This window comes from Erigeron canadensis, chromosome 6 (assembly GCF_010389155.1).
Source record: "Erigeron canadensis isolate Cc75 chromosome 6, C_canadensis_v1, whole genome shotgun sequence".
NCBI lineage: Eukaryota > Viridiplantae > Streptophyta > Magnoliopsida > Asterales > Asteraceae > Erigeron > Erigeron canadensis.
In genome coordinates, this window is record NC_057766.1 from 27,190,308 (window position 1) to 27,214,983 (window position 24,676).

The window sequence follows — 24,676 nt, forward strand, 5'->3', positions numbered from 1 at the left end:
ATCCTGAGAATGCACTTCTCATTTGACACCCATACACATAGACATACAAAAATATATAAGTATCACTCGTATAAAGGGTTCTTTACAAACAAGCTAAACATTAACCTCAAAAAATTGCAAAGTGGCAACATTAATAGCACAAAATATAAAATATCATCTTAAGAATTGACTTCACTTCATGCATAAATTAACTTATACAAACACCACCACCACCCAATCTAGTCTGATATAAAACATAAACATATACAAAACATATATCTAAAAAAGGGTATTTTAGTAAACTGTGAAGCAAAAAAATAAATAAAATAAAATCTAACCAACATTGCCGATGAAGAAGAAGCAAGAACAAAAGTGATCAAGAATAAGTAGTGGAGCTTCATTTTTATACTTGGTAATGGAGTATAGTGGGAATTCAAGATTCAAGAGAATGAAAAAAAAAAAGAAGCAAAGCCTATCTTTGTCACACAATCACATGGTACTAAAAGTAGTAACAACAGCAACTGCAATGAATTGATTTGCATTGACAAAGATGAGTCGTATGCATATGTATATGTATGTTGTGTGAGTTTGTGTCGTTTTCTTGGAGGATCTATCAAAGAGGTAGGAGTTAAGAAGCTTAATTAGAAGCCACCGTCGTTTGGTATAATATACGTGTCAACAAAGTGGAAGATATGAAGTTGATTTGATCTCAATTTCTTTGAATAAATGTGTTATGTGATCTTTATATATATCTTCCACACAAACATATAAATAAATACATAAAATATGTTTTAAACAATCTTGGTTCAAAAAGGACTCTTCCTTATGTGCAGCTATATGAAGCTATGTATAGACAGTGTTGTGGACCTTCATACTAAAGCTTCATTACCATTTCAGTTTAGTGCACGGTTTTAACATTCATTGATCACTTGGTAGCAAGCAACACAAAATATGTACATCTGAACCAAACCAAATACGTAGTTACTTTCATTTTCTAAAACTGATTCTTGGTTCAAGCAACTTCGTATAATGACTGGAACTGACACTGATCTCATATATAGTCTATACATCGACTAATAGATCTTGAGTAACAAGTTGGTATTGGGTATTTTGAGCAAACACAATCTCCCAAATGCATCCACAGGATCCCATAGAAGTTTTAACACGATGTTACAATAACACATTGAATCTGCCAGTGGAACTGAAGTACTGAACAATAGATGTTACACTATCCTCTTTAGACGTATAATATGTTTTAGATACGTATAACTACCATGACACTAATTCAGGACCCACCCCACATATGATGCGCCGTTTCATTTACCAGATGATGGCAACTTATTTCATTTAAGGTGAGTCACAACCGCCATATGATGTGCCGTTTCATTTACCAGATGATGTCCCCGCCTTAATCTTGCCGACACACACAATCAGGCACGGGATACGTGTATATGGATTGTTTTGCTTTCCGTACCTTGACCTCCCCCAGCCGGTTTTTCTGCCCTTCCATGACTGCTGCTTGAAAATCCAACCAATTCATGCTCTTGTTCATGAAAAGCTGGCCCAATAACGCCATGTTTGGCCTTATGGTCTTTAAATTCAAGTATGCTCGATGTCCTACCTGTCAAAATTCAAAGATTTCCCATTAAACATCATCATAATCAAATGGATTAATAATCATCTGTTGTGTCACGGATCATTTTCTTCTTTTTTCTTCTTTGTTTTAGTCGGTTCCATCTCATACCATTGCATTGTGCATATTTCCAGGAGAAGCAGACACGAAGATATCACTATGCAGGCTGACATAGTAATCGACAGCTGCTGATAAAGAAGCTTTCCCTTTTATTTGGGCCCGTTCCATGGATGAAGCAAGGCTCTTTTTGTCTTCTATATGTGGAAATAGTTTCCTTAAGGCTGAGATTCGAGCTTCACCCCCATATACCTGAATCACAGCACGAATGATTGAAAGTCAACACTCGGAACTTCAGAAGTCAAAGTTTGACTTTTTAAGATGGAATTGATTAAAATGTGGAGTTACCTTGTGGGAAGCAAGGTATAACCGGGTACTGTTATTGAAGCCCATAGCAGTTAACAACAAACCAATCTCTTCTGGAGTCAATGGGCAACGACCCTGGTTTCTCAATTCTTTATTGGTGAACTGCGAATTCATGACCCGGCCTTGCCAAATTGCCTGTCGATATCTAGCCAGGGCCTTTTTCTCCGCTCTACCTCCACCAAAGTCGCATGCTGAATGGGCAGCCATATCCTGCAAATTCAAAATGGAAAATCATAATCAGCAACATCATTTCTTTCATAAGTCCATAATTTTACTTGAACTTGAAATTTGAAGTTGACCGAGTATTGTTTTGCTTCAACTTGAAAATATGTTATCTTGTTTTGCCAAAAAAATTTGCTATTATCTTACTTTGCAAAAATATTATGAAATCTTTTGGAGATACGGTGTAGGAAATGCACATATTTATACTTTTCTTACTTCAGTTAGGTCAACACTTTCTGAATGTCCACTTGACCATAAACGTCAAGTTTAACATATCTATATACCTTGTCAAACCGAAGGTGTAGAGCAACAAACTTTCCAACTCGAGTTCCACCTTTGGTATCAACGACTTGTTTAAGGTAACTGGTACTTTCAACAGCAGAGTAGCGGAGGCGATTGACGAGCACATCACCAAGATTTCTAATATGGGGAACGAATTTTAAAGCTTGAAAATTGACTTTGCACCTCAACCTTTGGATCTCCAGGGGCATGTTGTTAAAAGCTAGCCGGTGAGAAAATGGTGAAATTGCAGCTATGCCATAGCTAAAAGAGTATATATTCAGGTTAAGATGATATCAAATCATATATTACATAGATATAATTTAGTGAAGCAGAGAGTCAATACATATATTCTAACCTTTCGAGAATTGGAGAAACATTTTCAAGATACCAATTAGCTGAAGCATGAAGTGGTGCGTTTTTAACTCGGGTGGATCTAATGTCAGAGGCGTAATATTCCCTCGTACTCCATGTGAATTCATCAGGTAACTCTCTAACTATTAATATATCATCCTTTAATACATTGATGAAGTGATAGATATCAAAGATGTCCTCAAAAGAGCTGTATATGAACACACCTCGTGTCAGTAACACAATAGAAGTCTTTTTTTTAGCTTAAACTTAAGAAGCTATAACTTAACTTTGGTTGGTAATTACAGTATAAGTTTAAAGTGTGACACATGAAAATGGAGAAAACCTTGTGTCTTTCCAAACAGGATTCACTTCAAGATACGGGATTACAAGAGTTGCATTGAGTATTTTGGCGACAGCAACTGCATCACAGATCTAATCGAAGAAATAAAATCAAACTTCAGAAATCTGAATTTGAAGGTAAGATTTGTACTGGTGTATACTATAAAATCAAACTTCAGAAATCTGAATTTGAAGGTAAGATTTGTACTGGTGTATACTATCTTATGAAACTTAAAATTTGGTATGCAAAATTTAACTTACACCCATCCTTTGTTGGTTCAGTCCTCCATCAAGGAATACTTGGATGTATCCCGTGGACTCCGGCAATGATGCTATATATAACAGAGGAAATCTTTAGAATATGAATACGAAAACACATGCTATACAGTAATGAATGGTTAATCGCTAAATGACGACCTTTTTCTAGAGGTCATATTATCTTTGTATGAACTTTTCCAACTAATTGGGTTGAATATTTTTTTTTTTTTTTGTTCTTTCCAAAATCAGTATACCAGGCTTTGACAAATCAGGATTAAGGTACCATGCCTGTTTTTTTTATTTATATTACATATAATACCATAATTACTAACATCATTTATCCACATCTACTCCATATTCAACCAAAAAAAGAAAAAAACTGTTATGGTTATATCAACAAAAAAAAACATTGATCTTATTCATTATTCCACAACAATGGTACATGCAAATGAGAGTGAACAGATGTGATGTACAAATTTTAATGTTCTATCATGTTTGAGAGTATGCAATTCCTCCCCTACTACTTTACCACATGCAAGAAGCCGGTTTTGGCAATGTATTTCAGTGCCCATACCCTAAGGTTTGTCATGCTCTCATTGTGCATTGTCGAGAGGTGGAATCTGAAGACCCATAAATTCCACCTTTTTAGGTTGAAGTCACGGTCACCTTGCAAGATATGCAAGCTCTTCAAGGTTAAACATTGATGGTCTAGTAGTGGCGTTTGTCACGACTTATTCAAGAATTCCTATTGCATGAAATGGTGTGAGCAACTAGCTGAGGTTTCCACCCCTAGAAAAACAAATTGCTCATTGTAAGATAACTAATAAAATGAAAAGAACTTGGATGACGCGTTACCATATGATGATGATGTATGCCAACAAAGAGCTAGAATACATTCTAGGTCTATTGGGTGGTATGTTTTATTTGTAGATACATCAATTCATTTTATACAATATTACCATCTATAAGTAGCGGGACAGGTTTGGTATCCATCTCATACCCATTACTACAACAAAATATAGGCTTTTGTTTTCCAACTTAGCCGACACTAACGTAAGTTTTTTTGTGGAAACTCACAGCAATAGCATTGCTCCAACTTAATTGACCCTCTTTGCCTAGGTTTATTAAATCCTCAAGATACACCAATGGTATAGTATGTAATTGTTATATATTATTTATAGTGTTTGATTTATAATGTTTTGGTGTAATTTAATACTTTTGATTGATGAGGGGGCTAAACGTAAATGTCAAGATAGGTATGTATAAATATTAAATACCCCCTCATCCGCCATATTTTGTAACCTTTTGTCACTTCTTAATACCAAACATATAGCAGATCATCATTCCCAAATTCAAAAACAAGCCTTCCTTCAAAATTCCACAACCTAAATATGAACAAAAGCATAACTTCATTTCCAAATAGTCCCCTAATGGTCCAAGTTAATCTAACGCAGGTGACAAGTGCTTAAATAGAAGATATTTTTGGAGTTCAAGAAATGCTTTTAAATCACCTAAAGTCAAGAGGAATGATGTCAAGTCGTCTAGTGTTAAACAAAAATGGATTTTGCATAGTTGTAATAATGCTAAGACTATATTTTACAATGTCTGTAAGCCTTAGGGCAATCTTTGCATTTAACATTCTCACGGACACAATTAAACCCTCTAAACCCTCTTGATATTCATCACGACGAATAACTTCACTGTTCTTAGATAGATACTTGAAGAGATCGTTGTATACTACAAGAAGCACGAGATAGAATTACATAGTACGTTTGCGCTTGTATCAATATCAACAGCTGAAGAGCAATTGATGAGAAGATTACATATACCACATAATGGATTGATTAGGGATGTTAATAAGGTTATACAAGATGAAAATACCATTTCAGGGTTTTGTCAAAAGCTTTGATCTATAACCAACATGACCATGATACTATGCGCGCTTGTCTTGTGTCTGAATTGGAGCAATGTATTAGAAATTTGAAGAGTACTGGGTACTATTATACTAAAGCGTCTAAAAGTTTAAACAAGATTAGGGGTGGTAAGATTGACCCTAACTGGAAGCTAATTGTTCAACTAGGTGCGAATCTCTGTTCCATTTTTTGTGTTTATGCTGATATACGGAGAGTTAGTATAATTAAACCGGATGGTCCTGACGCTGTAACTATTGAAAATTTATGGTTTATAGTTTCCTCCACCAGTTGGGAATTCTGGAAAATATTGTGGCGCCCACCCAACCAGTTCCCCCGTCACACAGGGATTTTTCCGAGATAAAAAAGAAGTTGAAAGTCGATGTATAAAAGGGTTTAGATGCAAACATATGGTGGGGGGTTGAAGGTACCCTTGTGGTACATCTTCCTACTGTGACCAAGCCTGAATCCATTGAAGACAACCTAAAACGTCAAAGAGGCTAAAATTCACTCATTTCAAGATTAGAAGTATTTGGCTTGAACATAGTTTTCCAAGGAGATGGCAATTGGTAGCTGCGAGCCATGTGGTTGATTATATCTGATAAACGCCATATGCTGCCACGAGGTCTCATAGTGTCTAGGATAAGCTCAAGCAGATAATGAGAGGAAAAAAGAAAGAACACAATGAAAAGTTTCAAATTAGCAATCATGTTCTAATGACTTGAGAACAGTGTTCTCCTTTTGGGAGTCGGTATGCCATTGCTAATGTTCTCGAGTCCTTAGAACATGATTGCTAATTTGACACTTTTCATTGTGTGATTCTTCTTTCCCCTCATTATCTACTTGAGCTGATCCTAGACACTATGATACCTCGTGGAAGCATATGGCATTTTTCAGATATATTCAAACCACATGACATGGCTCTCAACATGCAATTACCGTCCCCTTGGACAACAACTATGTTCAAGCAAAATACTCATAATCATCAAATGAGTAGTTGAATTTCAGCCTCTTAACGTTTTAGTTTGTCTTCAACGGATTCAGTTTTGGTCAAAGTAGGAAGATGTACCACAGGGGTACCATCAACCCCCCACCATATGTAGCTCCAAACCCTTTTTTACATCGACTTTCAACTTCTTTTTTATCTCGGAAAAAATTCCTGTCGGGTGGGCGCCGCAGTATTCCAGAACTCCCAATTAGTGGAGGATACTATCAGCCAAAAATTATTAGTGGTTACGGCATCAAGACCATCTGGTTCAATCACACTAATTCTCGGTGTATCGGCATAAACACTAAAAATTGAAACTCTAAACAGATTCGCACATAGTTGAACAATTAGCTTCTAGTCAATTAGGCGAATCTTATCACCCCTAATCTTGTTTAAACATTTAGACGCTTTAGTATGATCGTAGCCAACACTTTTCAAGTTTCTAATACATTGCTCCAATTTAGACACAAGACAAGCACGCATATTATCATGGCCCTCTTGGTTATACACCAGAGCTTTTGACAAAACCTTGAAAATGGTATTTTCATCTTGTATAACCTTATTAGCATCCCTAGTCAATCTATTACGTGAATCTGTAATCTGCTCATGAATTGCTCTTCGGCTGTTGATATTGATACATGATGAAGCTTACTGATTCTATCTCGTGCTTCTTGCAGTATACGATCATCTTCACTAAGAGTTTTCTATCTATCTAAGAACAATGAATTCCAATCAGTCATGATGAATAGCAGGAGGGGATAGAGGGATTTTGTGAGAATGTTAAATGCAAAGATTGCCCTCAGGCTTACAGACATTGTCAAATATAGTCTTAGCATTATTACAACTACACAAAATCCATTTTTGTGTAACACTAGACGACTTGGCATCATTCCTCTTGACTTTGGGTGATTTAAAAGCATTTCTTGAACTAAATATCTTCTGTGTAAATGCTTGTCACCTATGTCAGAACTGATAAACCTTGTATGTTATTGTAATTGAATTATTGTATTACATTGTTGTGTTATTGAAGGGGATTACAAGAGACTATATTTATAAAGTAGCCTAACCTAATACATGGAAACTAATATTATGGAAACTTAATATATAGAACTAACCTATATCTAATACTTCCCCGCAAGCTAAGCGCGTAGCGATTCTAGCTTGAAAACAAAATAAGAAAAAACATAAAAAACTTAAATCTAAAAGAAACTTCTAAAAGCAATGTCTTCATCTTCAACTTCTTCTCTTCAAACACCTTTTCTCCCCTGTTTTCGCCTCCGGCTTGTATTTGTGCCAGAAAAACAAAAATAAGTAAACCGCTGAAGAGTGTCGGCCTTTGTATGGCGGAAATTTGTTAATAGAAGTGGATAGGACCGCCATTAGTCGGAACGATCTCTAACCGATGTTGTATAGGACCGTCGTTGTCGGAACGGTCTCTAAACTAATATTTCATATGCAGATTGTTTCTGCAAAATGGATAGGACCGCCGTTAGTCGGAACGATCTCTAACCTCTATTGTATAGGACCGTTGTTTGTCAGAACGATCTCTAAACCTTTTTTTTTTAAAGTAAATTCTAAATAAAAAAAGAAAAGAAAAAATTCGGAACTAAGGGTTCTGGCAGTGGCCAGCGGTATTCATAAGCTTTGTTTGCTTTAATGTTGTTTTGTCGAGTTTTTGGTCGAATTAAGTAAAAAGTAATCTTTAAAACAAACACGGACAATTGATTAACTCGGTTGTGAAAAAGCTGGGATTTTGAAACATACGAATAATATGAAAAAACGAAAAAAAACATCAAGAAAAATTTGACGGCTTCTATTTGAATTTAAAAACTAATAAAATGTAATGGTGGCTCCGAAAGGGTAATGATGAATTGATGATTGGTGTTTACGGAGAATAATTCCAACGAATCAAGAATGCATGGACTTTAATTATCTATTTGAAGGCTATCATCTACGACTTATTTGAATCGAATAAGATGGAAGTAAAAATAGGAGTTTTACGGATATGTCGATTTTTTTTTCTTGGTCGGAATTTGTAACGGGAATTGTGTCTGGATTCTTGGCTCTGATACCATGAAAAACCTTGTAGGTTAATGTAATTGAATTATTGTATTATATTGTTATGTTATTTTACAAGAGAATATATTTATAGAGTAACCAAACCTAATATATGTAAACTAATATTATGGAAACTTAATATATAGAAGCTAACTTATGTCTAATAAGAACAACTTGGACTATTAGTGAACTGTTTGGAAATGAAATTATGTTTTTGTTCATATTTAGGTTATCGAAATTTTGAAGGAAAGCTTGTTTTTTCATTTGGGAATGACTTTCAGTTTTTGTTCTTCTTTTGGTGAGTTTGTTGTGGATGCTTTGGGTTTAAACCATCCATATTGGTCTTTGAAGTGGGTGTATTGTGAACATTTGTGGATGATGGAGATGTATGATTTGATTTTGGTTGTAGGTTTTTGTTGGTCTGAGTATAGGATGAGTAAAATTGATTGTTAAGTGTTTGTTTGGAGTGTTTGACTTGTAAGTGGGGGTTATCTTGCTGTTGGTAGAGATTATGTTTTCTTGTAGAGTGAGTTTGGTGAGAAAGATGCCTTTAGGTTTGGGGTTATGGTTTCAGGTAGTTCGGCTTTGATGACAGGTCTGAAAAACATAGTTGTATAAAGTATGCTTCTCTTGACGATTTTTAAATAGGGTTGGAACTCAAAAGAGAAAAATAAATGTGCCCTATCCTGATCAGACCCTATACACTGAAGTTATCGAGAAACTGAGCATCGACCACATTGCCTTGACGCCGGAAAAAGACTTTGTGTTTGTAAAGAGACTGGGCAAGAAGATATTCATCCGATTCAGTGATTTGTCGAGTTACTCTGATGGAACACTTGAATACTGCAAAAAGATATTTGAATGCTTGTTTGCCGATGAAGAAAAGGCTCTAACCAAAAGAATAAATGAAAAGGCAATCAAGACAATTCAAGATAGACTCACGAAAAGGGGGGACATTAGAAATCTTCGAGAAGCCAAGAAAGCAACATCATCGGATAATGTTGTATATCGAAAAGCTAACATGAATGAAGAAAGCCATATAGATCACCAAAAACTCAAGTTGTCGGGTGGGGGTGGTGTAGCAGGCGACCTACCGGCAATCCGAGCGTGGTTCACCTACCTTTCCGCCTAGTCCTTTCGGCCTCAATAATGTTGTGATGAGAGCATGATCAGCCTAAGAGTTTCTTTGCTAGAATACACCACTAAAACTAGCTTGATGTACGAGATATGGGAGGGATTTCATGCCCTCTGATATGACAAATAGTTGTCTGTCACGTCATACTTTCATTCGCACGCCATTACGGGTTTTGTGAACAATGAATAGATTGATGTTTTTCTTGTTGTAATCATAACATTTCCAGGTTTCTCATATAGGTAGCTCGGTAATAAATTTTGTTGGTTAAATCAAAAGAAATAAGATTTTAGCTTTTGTTATATCAAATAATACAAGTGCAATTGCTATCACACATAATCCTGTTCAACATTCCAAGACCAAACACATAGACATTAGGTATCATTTCATACGTGACCATGTCATGAAAGGGGATGTTGAAATTTATTTCATTCCCACTGATGATCAACTCGCTGGCATTTTCACAAAACCCTTAGATGAAAAGAGATTTAAAGATCTTGTCAGTAGGTTGGGAATGTTGAATGGTGACTCAGCTACTTAACTTACATATCATTTCTAAGCTAAGATTTTGTCAGCAAGTTTAAGTTTGTCTTGCTTGCTAAACAAAATAAAGGCAATGTAAAGCCAAAAGTTTCCATCTAGTCCAATAGCAAACGGTTATTGGTAAAGACTTCTAAAATCCGTTAATCCCTGTTGCTTTGGGAAAAAGCAAAATAAAGGCAATGGAAAGCCAAAAGTTTCTATCTAGTCCAATAGCAAACGGTTATTGGTAAAGACTTCTAAAATCCGTTGATCCCTGTTGCTTTAGAAAAAAGCAAAATAAAGGCAATGGAAAGCCAAAAGTTTCCATCTGGTCCAACAGCAAACGGCTAATGGTAAAGACTTATAAAATCCGTTGATGGCTGACAATTTGCCAAAAATTGTATCTCAGCGACCATATGTGTGTCATATGCTCGCTGACATCTAATAGAAAACATGTCCTTATCAATGTGTTTGCTGAGGCATGATCTATTAAAATAATAGTTGTTGGATTTTAACATATTAAATAAAACATAGGATTAGATCTGAAACTAACTATTTCGGATGTAACTATGTTGGCAACGTGGCAGTCTTTTGAGCCATATGATATATATTTTACAACAAAAAGTTATCCACTTGTTTACGTGAGTACGTCACCTGTCCACTTGAGACTGTGACTGTGCCTCTGACGGTCTGGCACTGTCAGACGCATATGGCGCACACTCAAGTATTTGTAATTTTTTTTTTAAACGTTACTCACAAAGTTTTTTTTATATACATTTATATATATATATATATATATTTTTACAGTTGTTAACAACTGTACATGTTGAAAATGAGGAGAGAGAGAGAAAACTTCTTTGTACCTTCATTTGACCAATCATATTCCTTCACCATACCCTATATATACAAATTCATACTCATATTTTCATTTTCACGCTTTCTTTCAACTATTCATCTTTCCTCTAATCTCTTTAAATCTCTCAAACTGTTCATCCTTGTCTAATCTCTAAATCATATTACCTATTTCCTTTGATCTGTACATCTTCTAATCTTCTTCCAAACCTCATAAATGGCATTTTCATCTGAAACTCCATCCGCTTCCGCCGCCACTCAACAATCTCAAAAATCTTATCTAAATTCCTCTTCTTTCTCTCCATCCTCTAATATTGTCAAATCCTCTAAGATCTCCTTTACTGCTTCTGAGATGGTTGTTAAACCTAATAACCATCTCGGCTCGTCTGACGTACCTAAAGGTACAAAAGGATATAAGCCAATGCTGGATTTCATCCATGCATCCCCCGTCAGTCGATGTATTATGGTTGATCCTGAGAAGATCTTTGTGCATCTTCTTAGAGAATTCTGGTGGACTTGTAATTATGATGATGAAACTAAGTCCATCAGTGGTACAGTTAGGGAAGGGACGAAAACCATCACTATCACTCCGGCGTCCCTTCGCCAAACTTTTGGGTTTCCTCAAGAAACCAGTGAAAATAACTTTGTGGAGCCTGCTACTAAAAGTGAATGGAAAGCATGGTTGCCGTCAATTGGGTTTAACTATAATCTTAAGAACCCTCCATCCACGATCCCCAGCAATCCTCTTAAGCAAAATCTTCCAGGGATCTGGAGAGTTCTTTTTACGCATGTAATTCAGTGTATGGGTGGAAATTCTGGGTCTTACAATCAGGCATCCACTACTTCTATGCCTATGATTCATGCTCTTGCAGAAGGGAGGTTTGTTGATTTTGGGCTGTTGATCTTCAATGACATGAAGAACAAGATTTCCATGAACAATAGGTCACATACTGTGCCTTTTGTTAGATTATTTTCTGTAATTTTCAAGGAAGCACTTGGTGATGCTTACTCGCTGCCAGACGCTTCTACAATCCCAATTGCAAGGGTTGGGAACAACATATACAAGCAGCCAGCTGAACATCTTGTTGCAAGGCTCACCTCACACATGAAAGAGGTATTATTTTCTTTAAACTCTTCTCTATACCCCAAAGACAGCGACTGGGAGGTAGCACTTCTTTCTGATGAAGTGGCTGATACGGTCGCTATGGATGCCGAAATGCCTTCGGAGGCTGGTTCGCTGGAAAACCCCCCAGCGACCTCCAAAGCCTCCAAACAAGCCAAAAGAAAATCTAAGGTAGCATCCCCAACTCAAGATATTCAATCTTCACCCTCCGCTGTCATCCCAAAACGAAAGCGGAGTAATTCAAAGGGCAAACCAAAGGTAAGGATGTCCTCTACGCCCAAGGACACTAGTACCCAAGCCACCCTATCAGCAGCCTCCCAACAGGCTGTTGACGAGTTAAATGGGAGCAGCAAGCAGCCACCTCAATTTTCTGTAGGAGAGGTTGGTGAAGAAATTGGGTCACCCCAACCCACTAGAGGTCAAAGTCCAACTCCACCCCAACTAAATATTCCCCCTTCTTCTCAAACACCTTCTGAGTCGTTGACAGCAGCCAGATCACAGGTGATGCTAGAGTCAAAACCCTCTACGGCCGATGATATCTTGGTGGAACAACACACCGAGGTTGAGGCACCAGGTTCCCTTAACCCTCCATCTACTTCTGTCTTGGAAACTGCTTTTGCAGGGACCGAGACATATATCTTTGGTAATCTTACAAACGAAGAAGCTGGCAGTGAGTTTGACCCATTAAATGATGATGCTGAAATCACAATCGCTGCAGCTGAAGAAAGTGAAGAAGATGTTGTTAGTGGGTTTTTGGCTGAAGACTTGGGATATGTGCTTATCTCCTCTCCAGATGATTTTGATGATATCCCAGAGTCTTTTGATGACATGCCCCCTCCTCCAAGATTCTCTCCAAAGCCCACTGCTAAGTTTGAGCTTGATGGTCACTTTGGAGAATTTGAACTCAAATTAGATGATGCTGAGCTTCAAAAAAGAATTATGATGTGCAAAATTGTAAAAATGAAGCCAGCAGTATATGTTGAAGCTGAGGAGTTGGACGATGAAATAATCATGGAAGTGCCACCACTACATCATCCTGATTTCTTTGGCCTTCCTTGTAGCAAATACCCAGTGTCGCTAAAGGACTTGAAAGTGTCTTCTCCACAAGAAGCGACCACTGCCTTCACAGCTATCAACTTGCCTGGTTTAGATTATGTCGAAACATACCAGTTGCAAGAAATCTTAAGAAGGGTGCAAGTTTGCCAAAGTCAAGGAAATAGACATGGCTACTTATATGCATAGTTGGTTGACAAAGTGGCTGAGCTAAACTTGGGAGCATGGCGAAGTTTGGTGAGTTGGTCGCTGGGAACGATACTTTGCAGGATGAGCTAGCTGAACTTAAGGACAACATATTTGGCATCAAGAAGGCTCATCGTGCAAGCGAGCTAACTCATGAGCGCCTTCTTCATCAAAATCAAACTTTACTTGATGCCAGCATGAAACGGGTTAGCACTTCAAACTCTTCTATCTCAGCATCTCTTGAAAAGTTAAAGAATGAGTTTCTAAAATCCAACTTGGCCACTGAAGTTCCTGGTCTTGTTTCTTCACTCCATCAACTCTCTCAATCAAACATTCTCTTCACCGCCCATCTGAATCAACTAAATCATACCGTCTCCACTTTTTCCAAGCATCAAGATGATTTTCTCACCACTCTCACCCAAGAAATCTCTTCTCTCAAACCACAATCTTCCTCTGCTGCCACTTCTGATGATCGCACGTCCAAACTTGAAAAAGAAGTTGGTGAACTGAAAGGTATGATGCATGAGATGTTGGGCCTCCTTAAAACAAAAATGGAAGCTGCTGATACCTCCCCTACTTCCAAGGGGGAGAAAATAGCTGGGGAGGTCCCAACAGACAAAGTTCAGGAAGTTCAGGTTGAAAATGCTCCCCTTGGTTCCCAAAGTATTGAAGTTGAAGCAAATGTTGAGGGGGAGCAAACAAAGGAAAGTCACAATGATGAAGCTGATAAGGTTGATGAACCGGCAGCTGACGTTGAGGGGAGCAAGTAAATGAAGAAGTTGCTGAGAAGACAGCCGAGGAGGTGCTAGCTGGTCTTACTGAAGTTGTTCCAAAGCCTGCGGAGGTTGTGCCAGCGACGCCAATCAATGTATCCTCTTTCAAACCAACTCTTGAGTTCCATGCTGCTCTTGAAAAGAGATTTGCTGACAAAGGTAAAGCAGTCATGGTTTCTCAAAGCAAGCCACCCAAACCTCGTCAGCAAGAAAAATTGATGTTTAGAGCCTTTCCAAAATCAACAACTGCCTCTACTGATCTTTCTCCAGAAGAAGTTGTCCTTCAACATGAAATACTAAGTAAAAAGAAAGAAGAAGAGCTTTCAGCTAAGTTCATCAGTGAGCAGATTGTCAGTGAAGAATTAAAAGGCGCTGATGAAGAGACGAGAAAATTAGGTTTGGCAGCTCTCAAAAGGAACAAGGAGCAATTCTTTGCTAAGAAAGCTAAAACCTTGGAGGAGAGTCGGGCAGCTTATCTCAAGTCAAGAGAGATCAGACAAAGAAAAGAAGAAATTCTCAAGGTAACTCCTACTCTCACTCAGCAAGGCATGAACTTAAGTATTCAAAGGAGAGGAATGCCCAAGTTGTACAATCTGAAGAATGTCAAACCTACTACACTTGGGCCAACTGAGTGGATTGAGATCTTCAAGCTGATCAAAGACAAGAAAACACCACAATATGATCCCCTGCTCAAGATGGCTGGAGAGCAGATCAAAGACATTAGAAGCAAAGAACAAAAATACAAAGAGAAAGATTCTTTGCTCAGCTTGCCAGACATCCCTATCCTCCTCCTCCCAAGCAACCAAGAAGTGGCACCAAAAGGACAGCTGTTGGTCAAGCAGTCTCTCAGCTCCCCTCTATTCTCAGAGTTGTCCCAAAAGCAAACATTGAAGAAGAGCCACTTCTCAACTTGAAAATGCCATCAAGAACTCTTTTCGTTGATGGAGAGTATGATGAAAAGCTGGGAGGTTTATGTTTCTGTAATGTTCATGGTCATGAACTATTTTTTCGAACAAATGAAATTAGCATTGCTTCTTCGGCATTTCTGGTAAAGATTAGGAAATATTGCATCAAGTCCTCTAACAATCAAGAGTTTGTGAAGCTGATTGATAGAGAACTGCTGAAGCCAGAAAGACAAAATGATGTTGAATTAATCAAGGCCAAGGAAGAATGCGTGTGGGAATAGATTGCTTGTAAAATTGTAATGTTGATATCTTGTAACATGTTTGTCATATATATAAAATCAGCATTATACCAAAGATGTCTTGTCAAATAATTATTAGTGCAAATCTTCTACTCAGCTAAGTCTCCTCAGCGAATAGGGGGAGATTGTTGAGTCATGGATTCGCTGAGAGACTCAGCGAGTGACTCGTTCAGCGAGCTCTCAGCGAGCACATGCATCTGCAAGCATGATCTATCTTCAAAGTCTAAAGGATATGTTCGATGACTCATCGCCCAGTATTTGTAAGTCAAATATGAGCGGGAATTTGAAGAATAGAATAATGGTCCCAAGGATACCGTTTTTGGAAACAAACAAGATGAAGGAAAGAGACCTCTGCAGATCTGAATGATCCACCAATAGATAGTTGACAACCTTCATGTGTCAACATCTACTAGGGTTGTCATGTGATTCCTTATCTGCCTATAAAAGGAATCACTTGACCTAGCCACCATCTTGTTGGTGTGTTCCACATTCCTTGCTTTATTCTCTTTGCTTATTTGTTAAGTTTTTGTGTGTTCAAAAACTTAACGAATCTTTTCCTTTTTGTTTACTGTTGTCGTAACACAACCATCCATGATTTCATCGTTTAGTTTGAAATACATATAACTAAACTAATTTCTTTACTTCTCGTCTCTGTTCTTGTTATTTCATATTTACATTATAAGTTAGCAAATCAAACACAAGTAGTGCATTCGTGGACCATTACCCCCTAAAAAAATACAGGTATATTTCTTACTTTTCTAAAACTCCCTCTCAAGTTGGAGTGTTTGTTTCTTGCGGATTCAAATTCTTGAACACGACTTTTTCTAAACTCCTGCTGCTACTCTTGAAAACAAAGCCACACTACCACCATGTTCCATTTGGGTTACATGAGCTGCCCCATCAAAACAGTGGGCTTAAGTGTTTCCCAGGCCCATCATTTTTAGGCCTATTTTTATTAAATAAAGATATGGGACGGCTAGAGATTGTGGGACGGTGAAAAGAATTATTAAACTTTTTATTTTTAGAATCACATTCACACTTTCCTTTTTTATTTTACTTTCCACCATCGAGAACTCCTCCCCCTGCAACACTGGCCGCTGCAACCCTCACTCCAAATCCACCTTCTGTTTGCTGATCACTATTAACCTTATTAAGGTTTGTTGCGGCGGTAGGGGTGGTGTATTTTTTTTTGCCGGATCTCGTACCCTTTTTGGGACCGGTCCACCAATTCGGATTACCTATGAGACAGAAACACTGCTCCATGGTATGTCTTTCCATGCCACATTCATCACAGTGGAGGTCGGATTTATCATCTTTGGATCCCAGTTTTTCCTTGCTGTCGAATCGGCGGTAGCTTTTTGTAACAAAACCACCGCCACCGCCGCCGCCGTTCCTCTGGTCACAACCGCCAAGATCACTCCAAGTTGGAGATGCATTAGGGGACCGTGTATTTCGAGCCAGCTTTGTAAAAACATGTTAAGGTGGGTTGAACGACGGCGATTACTGGATCGACGAATCGATTGTTTGAGATTCCGGCGACAAGACAAACAGCCGTCGTGAAGAGCTTTAAACCAGTGTTGTGAAATCGAATTGAATAGCTATATACAACTCGAGGTACGATAGTTTTGTTGTTGTTTCTTGATGGGTTTGTTTAAAAGAAACTTTTTTGTTTTTGTTTTGGTTTTTTTTGTTTTTGATTTTTTGATTTTTTCTGGGGATTTTGAGTTTGAAATTTTTTTGATGAACGGGTTGTTCCAAGGATCATGAACACCGCTCTGATACCATGGAATTTAATAGTTCTAAATCCGCTCTAACTCTTATGAGTCGGTCTTCCACTTCACTTTCAGGGTCATGGTAGAGATCACACAGGCTATCTAAGTTGTCGAAAACATTATCAAATGCAGTGGTAACTCTTTTCTGATTTATCGGCTCCATTAAGTTCCATTCCTTCGAATATTTCCACAGAAACTTTCGATGCAATGGGACCGAACCTACCATAACCCGTTGAGCTGCCATGCCTGTAACTACGTCTACATCTAACAACTCATGAAATCTTCCAAACGTTCTACCTCCGTTATCACTTTTTGCAACGGCGATAACATATAGATCGTCATTGTGTTCCAGAAAACATAAAACCCGGTTCTCTCTAACTCTTCCTAAATGGATTCGGGTCACTTGATTAGGTAATAAGAACTTTCTAGTTTTGTCCTCCATAAAAAAACGGTTCTTATTAAAAGTAGTAATTAGGGGTTCTATTAGATGACTATTAAAGTAATCGCGATCCACATCTAAGTCATACCGATAAGTCACGCTGGTGTCATAATATCCATATACATCCATCTAGAGGTGCAAAAACAGGTTAATCGGTTCGGTTTTTTATATATAGTAACCTAAACCGGTTTTTTTAAATTAAAAAAAAAAAAAATTAGGTTAACCTATATAGGTTAATAACCGATTTATACAAGGATTAACACTAACCTGTGGAACCAATTAAGGTTTAAAAAAACCGGTTAACCTGATTTGGTTAACCTATTTAGGGTTAATATTAACTGGGCACTCAAGAAAAGAAGTTGCAGCAGAAATAACATAAACAAACACTTAAGCAGCAGAAATTACATTAAGCAGTAAGACAATAGAACATTCTAAAACAGAGCAAGACAGACATAAACAGAGAAGATTTTAATTTAAGAGTTTTATTTGGGATCGATTGAAAGGCAGAAAGCTACTTAGTTTTTTGTGTGAGGGTTTTTCTTGCGATTGATCGATTTGGGGATTTTTCTTGTGAGAGTTTTTTTGTTAGGTTAAAGGATAATCGATCGATCGATCAATAGTGATGAGTGACAACATGATTGAAAGAAGAAAGGGGTTTTTTTGTTAGGGTTTTTATTTGGGTGGTGAATGGATCGATTTGGGATTAAATAATAACTAGAGCCATATTATTATCTTCACGGATCTTCTTGTTTTGTTGACCACCGGTTTGATGGAAAAGTTTTCCATCACATCTCCTAACATTAAAAGGGTATGATCCTTAGATGAATGTCTTAGATATAACCTTTAAAGTTGCATGGACTTACAATACATTATGGAAGTAGATTCGATACAGGGTTTCCATCCTAGGTTGGCCAAAGGTGTCCAAAGATCTGATTGTTGTTCTTTCAACTACAAAAACAATATGATATATTGATATAAATATATATTTAGTAATTGCAATCAGTAAATATTCGTTTTATGAAACAATATTGATTGTAGTGATCAAGTTAAACTCACGGCTTGATGTTGTAACGCACTCTTAAATAGGCACGAGTGACGGGGCTTTGGAACACTTGACTCCTGAGCAAAAAGGTATAGATCATGAGATGACTCATAGTTGAAAGTACTAAACACCTATGTTTTGATCTACAATGAAGGGATAGAAATTTTACCATATGACAATCTACTAGAAGCCCAAAAGAATTATTCATTTGCTCATGCTTTTATTTACCCATGATATTTTATAGAGCAAATAAATCTACAAGTTCAAAATTGTATGAAAGTATTAGAAATTCGTTACAATGGAGCATGTGGTATCGAATATTTACTTCTTTTGTCCAAAACGTACTATTTTTAATAACTCCAATTTCTAACCGGGTTTAACAAATTCATTTTCAATGTGTTCTTCATATTTTCATTTTTATGATCGTATTCTAATAACTTCTATATGGTGGAGCAATCCTCTTTAAAATTTTTGAAGTACAAGCTATCTCATTTTAGTTATAAAACTTATATTCATTTACAACTCATTTTAGTTATAAAACTTATATTTGGACTTTTTTTCGAGACCGTATTCATTTACAACTCCCTAGCCAAAATTCGGACTAAATTTTTGTAAAATCGTGACTACCCTCAAGTGCAAGCATCAAAAAACATAGGTAACTACATCTGCAAAATTCACTAAAAAAATTTTAGATGAGCATTTTTATAGAGCAGGAAGAATAAGCCTTGTAATCAAAGTATCACTATGTACATAAAACTTTAAAATAAATAAATAAAATTGCAAGAATGTAGGACAAAAGCATAAAAAATCAGGTTTGTACCCAAAAATTTGTGGAAATGATACAACAATTTGGTCTTGCATATTGACCGAAAGATGTACTTCCCATTTCATTAGTTAGACACATTAATATTTATATCTATATGTTCTTCAAATCCTAACTAAAAATATATTGTTTTTATGCACTTCTCCTCACGTACTATTGACACAAGCATATGGTGTGAAATATTGCAATTTTGAAAAATAAAACCACAAAAGATGAAATCTTTATATCACAATCCATAACTTTCTCTACTATAACAAGCTAAACATTGATCCTAAAAAAGGGTGTAACATACATAACTAAAATTTTAATGAAAACTTTCAGAAAGATTCCATCTTAAGAATGCACTTCTCATTTGACACACATAGACATACAAAAACATAAGCATTATAAAGGACTCTTTACATAACAAGCTAAACATTAACCTCATAAAAGATTGAAAGTTTGCAATATTAGTAGTAAAAAATATCAAAATATAAAATATCATTTTAAGAATTGACTTCACTTCACTTCATACATAAATTAACATATACTATACAAAAAACAACACGTACCCAGTCTTGTCTGGTATAAAGCATAAACATATACAAAACATATATCTAAAAGTGTATTTTAGTAAAATGTGAAGCAAAAAGATATATAAATCAAAATCTTACCAACATTGCCGATGAAGACGAAGCATGAGTACTCACTATTGGAATAACCAAAAGGAGAGAAGTGATCAAGAACAAGTAGTGGAGCTTCATTTATATCACCTTAAAACTTGATAATGGAAATTCAAGATTTAAGAGAATGAAAAAAGAAGCAAAGCCCTTTAACAAAGATTAATAGTTTGGAACAAAGATTTCAAAGACCAAGAACAAGCAAAATTAAATGAAATGGTGAAAATGGGTCCATGACTTTATATCATGTCACATGGCAAAACCTATCTTAATGACACAATCACATGGTACTAAAAGTAGTAACAACAGTCAACAGCAACTGCAATGAATTGATTTGCATTGACAAAGATGAGGTGTATGTATAATGTACACTGTATACGTATATGTATGTGAGTGTGAGTTTGTGTCGTTTTCTTGGAGGATCAAAGAAGCTTAGAAGCCACCATTTGGTATAACATACGTGTCTAACAAAATGGAAGATATGACAATAAAATATTTGATGGAATTTATTATCATGCTTCTATTTTAATATCGTCCACCATATCTCAACCATTATTTTTTTTATCTCGACCACAACTATTATTTGCAGCGGAGCCCCTGTCTATAATGACAAATCTGGCAAAATAATAACGGGTCCCCTGTCAGTAATCGCTGCAAATAGTTGAATATGGACAAAACACCACTATTTGCAGCGATAATCGGTTGAATTACCAAAAGTCTGGTCGAGATACCAGTCGCCTTTAACCACGTACTCCGTATTTATTATTCGTAAGAATTGTACCTTTTGTCAGCCTTTGATTCAATTTCCTTTGTTAGTATTTAACTGCTTTTGAATATCTTTTTAAATAGAAATAAAAGGCCTCATAAACCTAATTGATTTCATCCATTTAAAATTTATTTAATCTTAGGTGAAAAATGTATAGTATAGTTTTTAAACGGATAGTCAATGGTGAAAAAAACAACTTTACATGTTAGAAATAGAGGAATTGATATAATGTTCATCAATCAATTGGTGACATTATCTTATAGATTTTTTAAGATAACCAAAATCTGGATAACTTCACGCATAACACTTTTAAATTTAAGAGTGATTTTTTTTTTTTTTTGAAAGGTAAATAAATTTAAGAGTGATGTAATGCATTTCATTAGATCGCTTTAAATTGAAATATAGTAAATGTTTAATGAAAACTAATACGAGTACTATTATATAAACTTGTGATTATATATATATATATATATTTATTTATTTTATTTATAGAAAAACAAATTGTCATTGTACTATTGTAGTGTCCTTGTAACAATTAAGGATATGGATGGGATTGCATTTGGATAAGTATTATAAGTAGTTTTTTTTTTACTTCCTAGTTAGTTCAAGTGATTAAGTACCTGCCTTACAAACAGGAGGTCTTGGGTTCAAGATTTGGGAAATATATAAGAAAGTCTTTCTATGAAGGCTTGGCTTGGGTATACCCAGGTTCAAGTCTGAGGAGGCAGGGTTTACCCTATTGATCGTCGTGCCTTCGGGCGGATTAGTAGGGGGTTTTCCCCCATCAGGTATTTGAAATAAGCATTTCTACTTCGAGGGAGCTCTCTAGCGCGGACCCGGTTAAGACAACGTATGCTAGACCTCTCGCTGTCAAATCACGACACGAAATTCTGAAGTGAAATTGAAAAAAAAAAAAAAAGTAGTTTTTTTTGTTGGAATGGCTGGATAGGTTTATATTGGTTGGTGTTGGCCCTTTATGTGCATTAAATATAGTGGGTAAATTAGTTGTACGAGGAATGGTCAGCAAAGCCACCCTAGTGCACCGACACGGTCAAACTTGTAACCTTTTGTAACGTTGTGACTTGCGAGTGCACTGTTTTATGTCAGGTCTTTTTTTATTGTAACGTTAAAAATATTTTTGGCCATGTAACAGGCCATTGGCTTAATCATTATAGACCGGCTTGGTGATCCGTCACATCACCGATTAAACTTTTGTTGGTCTAACATTCATGTCTATCTCCATAATCCGTATACTATCTAGTATCTACTATCTACTATACTTCCATCTCATATCAAAACAAAATAATTTATTTTACTAAGATTTAACAAAACTTACAACCGTTAAAAGAATATTACTCCTCCGTCCCATATTAAGTGTCATAGTTTGACTTTTTTGTCTTTTTCTTTTAATTTTGACTGTAAATATTTTTGTTTGTGTTATATAACACTTGATATGACATATATGAATTGATTGAGTTTCAAATGTATTTTTCATTGATATAACTTTCATTAACTAATATATAACACAAACAAAAATTTTACAATTAAAGTCGAAAGAAAAAAAGTTGAGCAATCAAAATTGGATAATTAAAATGGGACAAATGGAGTATGAGTTTAAAGTTTAATGGCTTGTGAAGAGATATTGACTTATTGTACTTTTTGAAAGGACAAATGTATTATCTATAGTGTTTTTTGGTAGAAAAAAACATTAAGGTCTTATATGAACTCATGTTAGCGAGTAAATTTTTATTTTTATTTTTTGTGTTATTGTAAATTTTGGTTATTACACATTATTATCTTTAAATATATATAAAAAAAAAATCTTAATTTATAATTAGAGAAGTATGAACCCTTAGATGAAATTCCACTTTTAATTAATGAATAAATTATTATTAGGGGAAAATAATAGTAGGGTTAAATATTGAGTGTTAGAATTCATCATTAGAAAAAGTGAGTGTTGGATTAGAAAAAAAAAAAAAAAGTTACATTTTGATTTGTTTTTTTCAATATTTCTTTTTGTCTCAATATATTTTTCCAACATCCCATCTATTACCAATGAGAACTCTAAATTGTGTCTATGTCTCTTTTTATTAAATAATAATAATAATAATAAAAATAAAAATATGTTTTGGGCTTTTATCATTCTCTCCCGTTTATGTGTTGTTTATTATTATTATCGCCAATGTCAAAATTTTCACGCTAATGTTAGACAAACAAAAGTATGTACTACATCATAAAAACTTTATTTCATGCATATTTATAATATATTGATACTTATTATATTCTTTAATAATACAAATAAATGTGGCCATTGGTTTGTTGTTTTTACATGTTTTTTCAATATAAATATAACATACAACAATATAAAAAAAAAAAGTAAGTAACGTCTAATGGCGTCTTTTACGGGTTTGAGTCCCAATACCTCGACGGTGTATAGTTTAAGATGTAGACAGCCTTAGCTCTACCACGACGGTGTAGAAAGGTTGCTTCAAGGTTCTATCTAAAGATAGAAAAGGACTGAAAGGACTAGACTCGATAACCGAAAATATAAGAAAAATTTTTTTTTTACCCCACTGCGCCGCAGTGGAAAGCCTCGGCAAGAACAGGGACGAAGCCTCACTGCGCCGCAGTGGGAGGAAACCAAAAATTGTCCGAGGATTCCCACTGCACCGCAGTGGGAGACCTGACCTGCAACCCTAAGACCATTTTGACAACCAAACCAACTTAAAACCTTCATGTGACGCAAAGAGCTTCACATACTACATTCTGAAAGTTTCTAACAACACCATAAATATATTTCCAACACAATTACATCACAACTGAATTCAAAACCCATGGACGCCATCAAATGGGTCATTTACCTATTTTGACACCATTTTCGCCTGACATTCAAAATTACAATTTTTCAAAAGCTTTACACCTGAACTTTTGCAGAATTACAACCAAAACATCACCATAAAACCAAAATGTACCAAGAGCCAAAGGAGGGGGACAACTAGGCATCTACACCAAATATCGCCATTCATCCAAGAATGACCTAAATACCTTCAAGACTTCCAAAAGTTACTTCAAGCTCTAATTCAACTTTCTTCAAATCAACAACACTAGTTCCTTCTTCTGGAACTACCTATAAAAGTGTAAACAACTAAAATATAAGCAAAGGCTTAGTGAATATACTTGCATACATTTACGAATACGAAGGAGGGCATAATACAAGGACTTTCACATATAACCTATGGCATCGTCATGTCACATTTACATATTCACCTTGCACACAAACAATACATATATAGATCCATATAAGCTAAACAATCATATCTATCGGGATTCTTGGGCCCCGGAGGTTCTTAAGCCTCATATCACATCAACTATCGGGATTCTTAGGCCCCGGAGGTTCTTAGGCCTCATAAACAATGCCCCACATGGGCTTCATGCCAAATCAATTACCATGCTTGGAACATTCACATCTCATGGTAATTGACCCAACGTAAACATAAGGGTATGCAAATATACCCACCTCCTCCGCAACAAAGATAATAACGCTAAATGAACAAGCACAAGCAATCTTCAACCTATGGTCATATCGTTAAAATGCATAAGCTTACATTCACAACTATGACTAGCTCAACCTAGTCATACTCAATCACTAGCCTTCCTAGACCCAAAACCCAACCCATTTGTCATTGAGTTTCATTTTCTTTAACAAACACACTAGGTAGTTCAACATACCATTTTCATCAATAATTCCATAACTAGTCAAAATTCATCTTTTCTCAAGAACTAAAATTTATCACTTGCACTCATTATTTTCATAAACAACATATCATATAACTCAATGACAACTAGGTTAACTAAGAAATTGGGGAAAAATTAATCATAATTCAATT

General features: G+C 36.0%; 1 protein-coding gene across 2 annotated transcripts; it reads right to left on the reverse strand.

The window, feature by feature from the left end:
* Window positions 1-1,105: 1,105 nt before the first annotated feature.
* Window positions 1,106-20,229, reverse strand: LOC122602768 (O-fucosyltransferase 39-like). 2 transcript variants are annotated; one of them, XM_043775362.1, is made up of 10 exons: window positions 20,018-20,229; window positions 18,556-18,618; window positions 18,363-18,447; window positions 3,491-3,561; window positions 3,234-3,322; window positions 2,895-3,098; window positions 2,542-2,800; window positions 2,018-2,245; window positions 1,724-1,921; window positions 1,106-1,600 (listed from the first exon to the last, which is right to left on the reverse strand). In XM_043775362.1, the coding sequence occupies exons 1-10, from the start codon at window positions 20,105-20,107 to the stop codon at window positions 1,388-1,390; spliced, it is 1,500 nt and encodes a 499-aa protein (XP_043631297.1). In that variant the 5' UTR covers window positions 20,108-20,229; the 3' UTR covers window positions 1,106-1,387. The 2 variants fall into 2 exon arrangements, with proteins under 2 accessions (XP_043631297.1, XP_043631298.1); XM_043775363.1 differs by lacking the exon at window positions 20,018-20,229 and adding an exon at window positions 18,711-18,796.
* Window positions 20,230-24,676: the final 4,447 nt, after the last annotated feature.

What these genes read in the sequence shown, in the direction of transcription:
- LOC122602768 (XM_043775362.1), bottom strand. Translation starts at nt 20,107, where the DNA reads ATGAAGCTCCACTACTTGTTCTTGATCACTTCTCTCCTTTTGGTTATT. An exon ending in TGAACCAACAAAGGATGGGT is followed by an intron (nt 3,323 to 3,490) that starts GTAAGTTAAATT and finishes TTCTTCGATTAG; the next exon opens with ATCTGTGATGCAGTTGCTGT. An exon ending in GAAATATGCACAATGCAATG is followed by an intron (nt 1,601 to 1,723) that starts GTATGAGATGGA and finishes GAATTTTGACAG; the next exon opens with GTAGGACATCGAGCATACTT.